This window comes from Anguilla anguilla, chromosome 13 (genome assembly GCF_013347855.1).
Source record: "Anguilla anguilla isolate fAngAng1 chromosome 13, fAngAng1.pri, whole genome shotgun sequence".
NCBI classification, from domain to species: domain Eukaryota; kingdom Metazoa; phylum Chordata; class Actinopteri; order Anguilliformes; family Anguillidae; genus Anguilla; species Anguilla anguilla.
The window spans coordinates 34,122,640-34,135,740 of NC_049213.1; the positions used below are offsets into that span (position 1 = coordinate 34,122,640).

Consider the following 13,101-nt stretch of genomic DNA (forward strand, 5'->3'; position numbering starts at 1 on the left):
CTCCAGGTGTCCCTGTAAGAGCTCACCTGTCCTCAGGTGTTCCTGTAAGAGCTCACCTGTCCCCAGGTCTCCCTATAAGGAGAGCTCACCTGTCCCCAGGTCTCCCTGTAAGAGCTCACCTGTCCCCAGATGTCCCTGTAAGAGCTCACCTGTCCCAAGCTCGTAGCGGAATTCCACATGACTGTCCACAAGGGAGAGGGACACAAAGTCCTCCACCTTCATCTTCTTCCCCCCGCTGAAGAACATGAGGCCGTCCTGGTCCAGCGGCTTGAACTCCAGCTCCACCCGCAGGTCGTTGTGGATGTTGGTGAGGGGCGGGTAGGCAATGAAGGAGTCATCGCCATCGAACGAGGGCGTGGTCACCAAAGTGCCTGCCACAGAAAGAGATGACATCACAAAGCTGCCCCCTGTGGCCTGCTCTGTCCCATCAGCTGGAAGTTCTGCGGAAATGAAATTGGGTTTTTGTGGAAAGGGTAAGGTGCTTAAACAGTGTGTCACGGTACAGTGCTCTCACCCTCCATGCACTTGTCCCCAGACTTGCCCAGGTGGCAGCGGCAGTCGTAGCCCAGCCCGTTGTGGCGGTTGATGCAGGTAGCGTCTGGTCCACAGGCCTCTGCAGGGGTTACAACAGGACAGTTTGAATGAGAATTGTCAGCGGCTAATGCTAGCCTAGTACATGCATGTGTTATGTACAAGACAATAGTAAATAAACACACTCACAATACACATACATGCTCACCCACACACCAACACATATGCTGCACACACACACACACACACACACACACACACATGCACACACACACATACACACTCACGCACGCACGCACACACACACACACACACATACACACTCACGCACGCACGCACGCATGCACGCATGCACACATGCACACACACACGCGCACACGCACGCACGCACGCACGCACGCACACACACACACACACATACACACTCACGCACGCGCACACACACGCACACGCAGGACCTGTGTGACAGTGCAGGGCGGAGTGGTGTTCACAGTTGCTCCCAGTGAATCCTCGTGCGCAGTCACACTTATAGCTGCTCGTCTCCGAGTCTCGACACACACCTCCGTTCTGCAGCAGAGGACAACACTACAGCTCACCGTACATATGCACTTTAACAGCTGTGCATTCCAGCTCTGAGGACAGACATTTTATAAAGGTGTGAAAAGCCAGCTAAGGTCACCTGACACGGACGATCTTTGCAAGTGGGACAATTGGAAACCCCGGTGGAGCTGCGGTCCAGGACTTTGAAAATGACCTCATCACCTTGGATGATCAGCTGACGGATACATCCTAATGGGAACCACAACACATTGAGAGCATTTAACCCAGGTAAAATTATCTCTAAATTACCAAATATAGATATTTGAAATACCTTTCCAAGCTGTAGATCTGGGTTTGTAGTTAGTGCTAATTACAGTCTGTGACAACTACAAAAATGGATGATGAAAACCAATTATTTGGGGGAGTTTAAACATACATGCAATGGCATACAGTTTTGGACCAATCAAATTCACTCATCTACAACATTAGTACACTCTGATTGGCTTCAATGTTCAGAGTTGTACAATACAGCAGGCCATGAAATGTTTCATGAAGCTCCATTCACCCACACTGAGAAAACAGCCCACAAGCTCTTACCCACAAAGCCACTTTTGAGGCCTGTCGTTTTGGAAACGAGGCTGTAGTTTGGGTAACCGCCCACGTACAGCTCCTCGTTCAGATCCAAGCCCTGGAATTTCCCCTGTACGTCATGCGAGTGGGGGTTAGCATAAATGCAAACACCACTCGGTTAAGTGTCAATCAAAAGTTGTACCTCTTTTATTTCAATTATTTCACAAAATTGACCACAAACAGAGAAAAATATGACATAAAATAAAAGATAAATAAAACAAGATAGAAACACCAATAATAATGAGGTGCTTCCCACTACAATCATTTCATAATTAGACCAGGAATTTTAATTTATACTTTTTAACAGTTATCAAATCTACTACATACAGTGCATACAGTATGCAATACCACGAGTACAGCAGCGGCAGAACTGAAAATTTTGCTAGGTTTTTGCATAGATTAAAAAAAAAAAAAAAGAAAAAAAAAACATGGACGCTAGCTTACACCCAACCCTGAGCACAAAGCAGCAGGCTAGCCTGGCAGGATGAACAGACCCTGTCAGGGGCCTCCAGCCTCACCTGCGAGCTGCCGTTCACAGGGGGCCCCCCGTCCACCACCATGGAGCCCTGGGTCTGGTTGCGGTAGATCTCCACCGTGTGGAACTCCCCCAGCTTGATGGGGGTGGGGTAGCGAATGGTGGCCATGCCCGAGCCAACGTCGAACCTGCGGCCAGAAGAAGAGCACATAGAGGTCAGAGGTCAGGGGGAAGTACAAAGCACCTCTGTATGCACAGCAATAGTTCCAAAAGGCACAGAGCAAAGAATACATAGTAAAACCACATAAGCACCAGTGTTAATTTACCAAAAAGTGATCTCACTTAAAATAGTGTGGAGCCATTTCATTTCAAAGCAGGTGTTTAAAAAGATTAAATCAAAACATGAATTTAATTAAAAGTTCAATGATGGTAAATGGACTGCATTTATATAGCGCTTTTATCCAAAGCGCTTTACAATTGATGCCTCTCATTCGCCAGAGCAGTTGGGGGTTAGGGGTTAGGTGTCTTGCTCAAGGACACTTCGACATGCCCAGGGCGGGGTTTGAACCGGCAACCCTCCGACTGCCAGACAATCGGTCTTACCTCCTGAGCTATGTCGCCTATGTCGAGCTATGATGCATTGAGAAAGTGTTGATTGTGTAAAGACATAATTTATTCAATGATCTACTTCATCAAAAAACTGCCAGAAAGAAATGTGAACAAACAAAGCCAAATCATGCTGGGTGATGCCGTGTTATGGAGAGAGAGAGTGGAGTTTAGTAAATTTATTTCAGTTTATCTAAGTAGCTCATTCACATCACTAGTCCCTGCAGAGATTTACAATTGGTAGCTTTCCATTCACACAGTATTCCATTGTTAGTAATGACATGAAAACAAAAAATCATAATATCAAAAGATATGTAAACTAAAGAAATAAAATGTTGCTTGTATTCTCCAGCACACCCATTCCTCTTGGTCTTTGAGTGTTAAACAGGCTGTACCTGAACTCTGGACGACCTCCCACAAGCCCCAGCGAGATGAAGTCAGCGCCCGTGGTCTTCCTCTGCCCATTGTAGACCATCATGCCTTGGGGAGAAACAGGATGTGGTGTTAGCAGGGAGCAGGAGCTAAAGCACCACACTGTAGTCTGACCTCCATTTTAATTAGGATGTGCTACTTTTGTTCCTTACTGACACCGTACATCATTACAGGTATTTTAAAAATGAAGTAACCAACATTTGCTTCAATTACCATGAAATTAAGGAACATACCATAAAGTAGAAAAAAGATCAAATAGCCACTTAGGTGTCCAAGTGGACACACCCTCATTTTCTAACCAATAGGGAAAGCCGTCTGCATTCAGTGGGAGGCGGCATGCTGCTCAAGCCGAGGCTATGCAAACAAATTTAGCTGTTACCGGCCAATCGAAGGGCTTCTGGGGTTACCATGACTACTGTACACGGCTGTCCATCACACAGGCTGCATGCATTGGGTACGTACTGTATGGAGATTTGTCCCTAATGAACCATTACAGTGGCATACCATGCAATTTGATTATAGGTATGTCCTATCTGCTATTAGTTATGTATCCGTGCAATTCATTAATTCATACTGCACAACCAATGAGTAACCTTTGGAGTACTGAATATAACGGACTTCTTTTTTGTTCAAAGAAATAGAGTGGGGTGGTATCAAAAGCAAATTGAATATTTTCATGCTTACAAATTTGGAAAAACTATGTACACACCTTTATTTTGCTGATGTAACCTTGCTCGTGTTAAGAAATTGAATACACAGTGATTGTCAAAATTAATCTAGGGTTGAAACTGATAATGGTGCACTGGGAAAAGCAACACCTGAATCAGTTGGAAATGAGCTCAAACACTCAGACTCACCGCCAAACAATATCAGACCTTCACACCAAAAGGGTGAGAGAAAGAAAGAGAGGTGTGAAGAAAAGCTAAACATGAAAGGAACACAATGACAAACAGACCAAATACACACGATTTAAATAAAAGTTTTCTGTACGATATGAACATTTAAACAGCAACGCCGGGCTAACTGATGAATGCAGGTCTGATTTAAGAAAGACCAGACAGCACAGAGGGTAAATCGGGACTCACCATCGGTGGTGTCGGGCCGGAAGCTGATTTTGACGTTGAATGCCTTGTAAGAATTCTTAATGGTGGGCAGCGTGAGGTAGGAGAGAGGGGTCTGGGTGAAGTAAGGCACCACTCGCTCTGAAAGTGACCGCAGATGTGCAGAAATACGGTTACTACAGTGACAAGGTGACATAAACAGGCGGTATCCTGATGAAACCACAATAGAGAAACGGCAATAAATAATTACAGAATGAACAAAATATTTATCATTATGGGCTATTTAACTGGTTTAGGCTGCCTTTTGTCTTAATATTACAATATGTATGATGATATTTTAAGGGTTTAAGCGCAGGTAAATATGTGGCTTCCATGTTTGCTAACTCGACATTTTGAAATTTCAAGATTTTCTTTATTGTTGTGGTAAAATAATAGACATATGAAACAAGAAAATCCTCAGAAAGTAGTTTTCTTACACATGAATATTGTTCATAACTCATTTTATACTTAACAAATGGTTTATTTCAGATAATCTGCAAACGCAGCTAGCGGAATATATACATGGGATCATTATTTTTGCAGAAAAAATGACAAAATAAAAATGTTTTAACGTGAAACGCAGGCACATTTCCGGGCACACCCGGGCCCTACCGTGCACTCTGAGCGTGGAGAAGGCCTGGACTTTTCCCTGTTTGTTGGAAGCCGTGCACACGTACGCTCCAGAGTCCTCGGCCGTCACGTTTGGGATGGTCAGGACATTGGCCTCCTCCACGGCTTTGGATGGCAGCTCTTCATCCTTCTGTGAGAAAAAAAAAACATACAAACGTTCACGAGGAAGGGTGGAGCTGCAGCGACTGGACTCCGGAATGGTGCATTGTGGGTATAAATCTTCACTGACACAGAACTCAGAACAGAGCTGCTGTATGAGACCTGCTCCAGTGCAACCCTGTGATTGAAATCTAAATTTTGTATAAGAAATATACATAAACAGGATACAATATTTCACCGATCATATGTTGCCACCCAAACTTAAAGGTCTTAAAGGACATATTGGTGTAGTCCTTAAAATCATAAATTTAATAACCTTCATTAACTCTTCAACTCAGTTAAATTCTTCATAAGAATTCAGTCACAATTATCATTTAACATGTGCTGTGTATCTAACTCAGCTTCAAAACTATGATCAATTTTTTTAATGAGCTACCTTGGACCATTTGACCTCTGGGACAGGATATCCTGTGGCCATGCAAGGGAAGACCGCACTAGACCCCAGAGTCACGTCCTTCACCTCAGGCTGGGCAGTGATTTGGGGAAGAGCTGCAGAGACACAACCATCAAACAGGGATCAGTCAGCAAGGCTACTGTACGGCTCCTGGATGCACCGTATATGAGAAGACAGAAATCCACAGGGAAGTGTGTGGTTGGACATGCAAAGCAGCTACAAACCTTCAGTAAGGACAGTTTACTCTGCGTGAGTAAAGTCCACCCGGGCAAACATTTTCTGTTGGGCTCCTTTTTTGAAGACATACTAAAAACTTGTTATATTCTTTTACATACAATCCATTTATATAGTTGGTTATTAACTGAAACTATTCAGATGAAGTACTCTACCTTGTTCAACAGCAGTGCCCCATCCCGGAATTGAACCTGCAACCTCCGAGTTACAAGCCCAGTTGCCTAACCAGTACGTATGCAATACTGCCACATGAATCCATGAGTGTCAAGATCCAATTTCATGTGATACAGCAGGCTAACCTACAGATAATTTTTTAAAGGCAGTATTTACCTTGCTGCTCTGTCTGTGAAGGCTCAGATACTCACACTGGATGTGAAGGAGGACCTGGGACTGCACGGAGCCCACGTTGTTGGTGGCGGTGCAGCGGTAATGGCCCGCGTCGGAGTCCTTCACCCGCTCGATCTTCAGCATGCCCCCCAGCACCACCGCGTGGGCGGGCAGCGACCCCCCCACCCTGCTCCACCTCACGGTGGGCTTGGGTTCCCCGATGGCCTGGCAGTCAAACTCCACGGAGTTACCCAGCATCACTGTCTGCACCGAGGTGCGGATGTTGATCATCACCTTGGGCAAGGCTGGGTGAGAAACAAGAGTACCATGGGCCCTAGGCAACAGTACAATCTTTACATATGATCAAATGTAGCTGCATTGTTTTAATGTATTAACCATTTTAATCATTTTATGCTCATCAAATAATGGAAATAATATTGTTACTTAAATTAAGTATAACCTGTAGTACATGATCTCAAATTTGATACTCAACATGTGGCAAGTAAAACTTAAATCAACACTTTGTGATCAGTAGAGACGGGCGGACCTTGGATGGCGAGCTTGGCGGTGTCCTGGGCCTGCCCAAACTCGCCGGTGGCGCGGCAGATGTAGAATCCCGCGTCGCTCTGCTCCAGACTCTCCATCCTGCGGAACCCCATCGTAAAATCATCAGACGTGCGGGCGTCACCGCGGCGAGCGGCGGTCAGAATCAGGGGACCTGCACGGGGGTCAGGGGCAGCCCTGAACAGGACGACGGGGCCGGGGCAGGCTCACCTCAGCACCCCGTCCACCACGCGGTGGTTCGGGGGCAAGTCCCCGCCCTCCTTCAGCCACACGACGGAGGTCCGCTCGCCGCCGTTAGCCGAGCAGGTGAACTCCACGGAGCCGCCCGGCGTCTTCACCTCCACCTGGGGGGACACGCGCACTGCCAGGGGGGCTGTAGGGGTAACCATGGAAACAAGTCACCTGACACTTAACAGTGACCACGCAACACAGAGAGGTCACACTTGCAGAGGCTGTTATTTACAGTATGTATATGAACAATTGCCTTGGTCAAACCAACAATTATTATTATTTTTCTCTTGGCACATGGACACATGTTAAATCTTCAGAAAAAACTGTCTTTTTATTTGAATAATTATCAAGCTTAGTTAGAAATGATAATACTATGTTCCCCTCCCGGATCACACAGTGGAAAAGCAGGCAGTAAAGCCAGCGAGGTAAAGAGAGAAGCTGTACTCACACGTGACCGAGACTTTAGCCCGGGCTTCGCTGGAGCCCACGTTGTTGGTGACCTTGCACCGGTAGGTGCCGGCGTCCGCCTCCGTGGCCAGGTTGATCTGGAGGTCCCCGGCCTGTACCTGCGCCCTCGTGGGGACGCTGCCGTCCACCTTGGACCACTCAAACCGCAGGGGCGGAGTCCCGTGGGCCAGGCACTGCAGCCGAATCACCTCCCCCACCCGCACCGAGAGGTCGTCCGGCAGGCTAGTGGCGTACGGCGGGGCTGGGACAAAAGGGAGGGGGCGGGTCACAAATCCAAAAATCACCCCAAAATCAACACCACATACACTACAGCTGAGATTACAGACTTCAGAACATCAATACGCTAACAACCACATTGACCTCATATATATGAGACATGACTACTGCAGTATTTCTTTGGCTTTAGCCTTACTCAAAACATTTAAACAGATGTTGCTTTAAAATTTTTGAAGGCCATTTTTTAAAAGTTCACAGGCCATGAATCGTTGGAACTCACTCTCCACGTCCAGCATAACGGTGACCTCGGCGGTGCCCATGTTATTGGTGGCGTTGCAGATGTACTGGCCGGAGTCCTGGCGCCCGACGCCGGGCAGGACCAGGCTGTCGTTGATCACTTTGTGCTTCCAGGGGAGCGGGGCTCGCAGCTTCGACCACGTGATGGTCGGGGTGGGATAGCCTGGAACCCAGAAAGAAGGAGACGTTGCATGGTGTAGTGTCTATACATGACCACAGAGCTTGAGGTAGGGGCATAATGTTCTTCCTACAAATTTTTAATAACAACAAATTTATCTCTGAACTGTGGATCATGTGCCAGCTCCCTTGATGGCTGATAAAAAAAAAAAATGAAAGAAAAAAGATAAGTTGTAGTTAAATGGTACTTAAATACCATACTGGCTTGTATTCAATCAAACTTTGTTTAACTCATAATGAAAAGTAAGAATTTATTGTTTTCTTTGTGGTCACTGTTTAGTAAGTTCAGAAATGACCTCTCGAAACTAAAGTACATTTGTGAAGAGAAAAAACAAGTACTTGAAGTTAAAGTTAAGGAAAAATATTGACTGAATGCACACAATTCACAGACCAAAAATAGTTAAATTAATAAAATCACTCCTAGTACATGTGACTGCATGTATAATTTAGTTTCAGTAAAGAGTTGTGAGGGTTAAGGTACCGTGGGCGTTGCAGTGAAGAGTGACCGTCTGCCCCTCGACAACCATCATTAAGGGCTCAGGCACCGAGGCACGGGGGGCGGAGGGCACCAGGGCCCCCCCCCGAACCATCACCTCCACCTTCACCTCCGCAGAGCCCTCGCTGTTCTGCGCCGTGCAGCCGTAAGTCCCAGAATCCTCGGGGCGGGCAGCGAGCACCTACAGGGAAAAGGGAGCGGTTACACCCCGGAGTGATTTTTAGGTCTGTTTCACATGAATGTTCTCTTGATTCTTTCAGTTCTCCTTTTGATTCCTGTGATACACATTGCGTCATGGCCTTAAAACCTGCTCTGGATACAAGGTTCAAATAACTAAATAAATAAATTAAATAAATGGCGGCAAGACAATTTTCATACTGTTGTGAGTACACTTACTTGTTAATGTAAGAAGAATGGATCTGTCAGTTAAACACAAGGGCTAATTAAATGACATTAATTTATTTGGGTGGCAGTGTAGTATAATGGGTAAGGAACTGGTCTTGTAACCTAAAGGTCACAGGTTCGATTCCCGGGTAGGACACTGCCGTTGTACCCTTGAGCAAGGTACTTAACCTGCATTGCTTCAGTATAGATCCAGCTGTATAAATGGATGCAATGTAAATACTATGTAAAAAGTTGTGTAAGTCGCTCTGGATTAGAGCGTCTGCTAAATGCCTGTAATGTAATGTAATGTAATGTAATGTAATGTAATATTTAAGTTAATCTAATTACCTGCATTACAGCATTGGACTCCATGGGCACAGGGCTGTTGAGTACTGTTTTGCGGGCGGTGTCGAGTCTGTGCCAGCTCACGGATGGGCGTGGCTCACCCGTCGCCTTGCATTCAAGGTTGATTGGCTCACCCGCCTTCACCACCACCACCCCCTTGGGTGTTACTGTAATTTTGGGTGGCTCTGTGGGCGGGGTTTTAAAAAAGTGTATGATAATGAGGCTCTAAGTAACCGAGACACCACAGAAGTCAACACAACCACAGTGATATCCAACAGTATAAGCTACTACAGCTGTTATCAAAGGAATATGTCTCAAACCACAGTGATGACAGCCTGGGTTTATCTGTACCTTTTACAATGAGCGAGGCCAGGCTCTGAGTTATCCCAAACAGGTTGCTGGCGGAACACCGGTAGGTACCCTGGTTACTGGGGCGACTCCTGACGACGGTGATGACAGAACCATCCGGTCCAATTTTCACATTATCTGCCGCACAGAAAAACAGCAGAACCTATTCCACTGAGCCTTCAGGGAAGAGGAGGAGTCACTGCACCTAACAGCAGCTCAGTGAGAGCACTAAACACAACACGCTGTACATGGGCTTCGGCTGCACTGAACACAATATGCTGTTCATGAGCTTCTGCTGCACTGAACACAACACGCTGTTCATGGGCTCCTGCCGCACTGGATAAAGGTGTCTGCCAAATAAATGTAATGTAATGTAATGCACTGAACTGACACTGATACACATATGGAATACAGAGACACTGACAGTGGTGTGAAATGAAGTGAGCAGAATCGTCGGATAGAGATAACGAGGATGACTATGATGAGGAAGACAGGCGACGGGATGAGGGGCGGATGACTACGACGATGAAGACGGGCGAAGCGGCGGACGTTGGACGGAGATAATAACAATGACTACGGTGATGAAGACAGCGGACGGCGGGTGGCGGGTGGCGGGTGGCGGTCGGGCCCCACCTTGCAGAGGCTGGCCGTTGGACATCCTCCACTCGATGCGCACGGGCTGCGCTCCGCTGTGGACGCGGCACCGGAGGCTGACGGACTCGCCCAGGCGCACCGAGGTGCTGTGCGGCTCGATGGAGACGATGGGGGTGGGCGAGCCTGCCGGGGAAACACAGACGGGTTCAGACGCCGTCCCGCGGCTCCGGAGATCAACCGCAGGGAGGAATCTACCTGCTGAGCTCCATCCTCTTTTTTAAGATCTGATTTTTATTTAAATGCTTCACAAACAAACGTATAGTGAAAACAAAGAGCAAAAACTAACTAAAATATTCACAGACAGTCTTACAGAGGTAAAGAAAGATGGAGTGATTGGGGAATAGAACCTAATGCAACATTTATGTAATGAAGTGGATTTTACACAAACTGGCCTTTTCAAAATTCCGAGTCAGTGTTCTATAACTCCATTACATTTCAGAATGTTACAACCTTCAAATCCTGAAAAGTGTTAAAAATGTAAAAAGGTCTCACGGGAGGAGCTGGACGTGACCGACACAGACACTGAGGCCTGTCTGAGCACTGGGCCACCATCCACCTGGCAGATATACTCCCCAGAGTCATCCTCAGAAGCCTGGAGAATACGCATCTGGCTCCCCAGAACCTGGCAAAGAAAAACACACACACATCAGGTAAAACTCTGAAGATTTAATGGAACAGTCAATGAAATTAGGCATAAAATTAGGCTTTTTCTGCACCTAACACTCAACATATGAATGACCTCTTTCACTGAAATCTAGGAAATGACATGATGTCCAGCACACAACAATTCAGTACTAATCCACAGTTGTGGATTATCCTACTGACACCCAAATTCACACTGGAGAACTGGCTTCAGGGAAAAATGGCAGTCAGAGACCAAAACCAACCGCAACACCAGAAACTGAAAGAGAATCGGGGTCTACGCACCTTGTGATTGGAGGAAAGGGGCCTGCCCACCCGTTGCCAGGTGACAGAGGGTGGAGGGTTTCCGGGGACAATGCAGCTGAGGTCCAGCGACTGTCCTACTTGCACAGATGCTATGGAAGGCTGGATCCTGATAGCAGAAGAGATGGAATCCCCTGGAGCAGAAGAGTACAGAAGGTTCTATTAAACAAACACTAAATAAAATGTTTTCTTTGCCTGGGTGCACACCTTAATATCAGCATCATTCAATATGGGGTGGACCAACCGACCAACCAACCAACCAACCAACTGACCAACAGACCAACAGACAGAGCTATAGGTCACAGCTAAAAAAGATGGCGTAAGGGAACAAGGAAAGGAAGATGCTGATCTATTGATTTTTATGACCTGTAAGTGTTAAAAGGCTCTGGACACAAACAGGGTCTGGAGAGTGCCCCTCAGCTACATTGTTTCCCAGTGCTCTTTGTGCAAGCTTCGCATGCGCCTTTGGGTCCCATTGTATGCTTTTGGCTGGAACCACGAGTTAACGACCCTCACCTGGGACCACGGTCACCTGGACGCGGGCCTCGGAGGACCCGGCGGCGTTGGTGCCCACGCACAGGTAGGTGCCGGAGTCCGTGGCCCGCGCGTTAGGGATGAGCAGTGTGCCGATGTCGGTGCGCTCCATACGGGCCTGTGGAACAGCAGCACAGTGAGCGAGCCCTCAACCTGCTGCTCAGGAGCACCTCGTCATACAAAGAGGTTTGAGTTCCACCTCAACACATAACCACCAGAAACAATGGCCAAAATTAAACCAATATTTGTCCTTAAATAAATAAAAGTGGAACATTTGCCCCTATAGCAAATAAACAAAAGTCATATTTTTCTCAGAGCACATTTTGAGGAGCTGAAGTTTAGGATTTAAGGAAAAAGTTTGAGTGAATACAGGTTTTATGATTTCAATACAATATAAAATAATTTCCTAATTTTTAGAATTTTTTGGGATATTTAATGCTAAATAGATATTTAATGTGGATGACGGTCCGTTTTAGGGAATTATCTTACATTCATTGTCTTTATGAACTGTAAAATATTCATGAAAGAGCAATAAATAACAGCTGGACAGTATTTCATCATCATCCACTGGTCACATGATCAAAAAAATGTTTTCAATTTATTAAGCTCTAATGAATGTCAGCATTGCTTTCCTAATGAATGTTAATACTGATTGATATTAATATCAATTCTGATTAATATGATTAATTTCAATATGATTACCCTTAACATGGACAAACCGAGCTCCAAGTAATTCATTTTTACATTGTTAGAATTACAGTAATTATCATTATTGCAGAAAGGGGATTGGGAATGGGATTAGAAAGAAGAGGAACATTGCTATTGAATGTTGAAGACATTGATATTGAACATTGAAGATATTGACGATGCGGACTAGAAACAAAGTAAGGTTTCAGCATCATTATCATTTTATGGCAGAACCCAATCATTCACTTATATGGGCTGAATATGTGTGTAGCCACACCGTGTGACCCAAAACACTCTGGGAAAAGCTGCCACAAGCTGCCTCACTACTGACTATAATGAGGAAAAAATTACACACAATTTTCTTCTTCAGTCGTAGGAAAAACCTGAGAACCTGCCATACACCACATTCATAAATTCATAAATAACAGCGCATGAACAAAAAGATAAAAACTATGCTAAAAAAACAAAACAAATAATGCATTCGGAAACATACCCACCCACACACTTACAAACTCCATACACACAGACAGACACACATATACACACACAGAGCACTAGAAACAATAACTCCTCCCCTCCCCCTCGTTGTCACATTCTGGTGTCTATGCTGAACATATTGTTATAAGTGTGCATTAAACGTTGTGGAGTTACATGGTTAAAGAATGTATTGGATCATGTGATTAGCTTGTAGGGAGTG

At 45.7% G+C, this 13,101-nt stretch overlaps 1 protein-coding gene across 1 annotated transcript in view; it reads right to left on the bottom strand.

Annotated features, from left to right (window-relative positions):
- Positions 1-13,101, bottom strand: part of LOC118211621 (basement membrane-specific heparan sulfate proteoglycan core protein-like) — a 108,738-nt gene that overhangs the window by 9,801 nt on the left and 85,836 nt on the right. Inside the window, exons 50-71 of the mRNA XM_035388968.1 lie at positions 11,700-11,835; positions 11,166-11,317; positions 10,731-10,860; positions 10,218-10,361; positions 9,588-9,722; positions 9,240-9,421; positions 8,493-8,688; positions 7,818-7,997; positions 7,302-7,562; positions 6,833-6,995; positions 6,606-6,703; positions 6,097-6,363; positions 5,480-5,592; positions 4,927-5,074; positions 4,300-4,416; positions 3,178-3,262; positions 2,220-2,364; positions 1,669-1,771; positions 1,211-1,320; positions 990-1,098; positions 515-613; positions 150-371 (exon numbers count right to left, since the gene is read on the bottom strand). Of these exons, the coding sequence (XP_035244859.1) occupies positions 150-371; positions 515-613; positions 990-1,098; positions 1,211-1,320; positions 1,669-1,771; positions 2,220-2,364; positions 3,178-3,262; positions 4,300-4,416; positions 4,927-5,074; positions 5,480-5,592; positions 6,097-6,363; positions 6,606-6,703; positions 6,833-6,995; positions 7,302-7,562; positions 7,818-7,997; positions 8,493-8,688; positions 9,240-9,421; positions 9,588-9,722; positions 10,218-10,361; positions 10,731-10,860; positions 11,166-11,317; positions 11,700-11,835 (3,295 nt within the window). The remainder of the gene's footprint in view (positions 1-149; positions 372-514; positions 614-989; positions 1,099-1,210; positions 1,321-1,668; positions 1,772-2,219; positions 2,365-3,177; positions 3,263-4,299; positions 4,417-4,926; positions 5,075-5,479; positions 5,593-6,096; positions 6,364-6,605; positions 6,704-6,832; positions 6,996-7,301; positions 7,563-7,817; positions 7,998-8,492; positions 8,689-9,239; positions 9,422-9,587; positions 9,723-10,217; positions 10,362-10,730; positions 10,861-11,165; positions 11,318-11,699; positions 11,836-13,101) is intronic.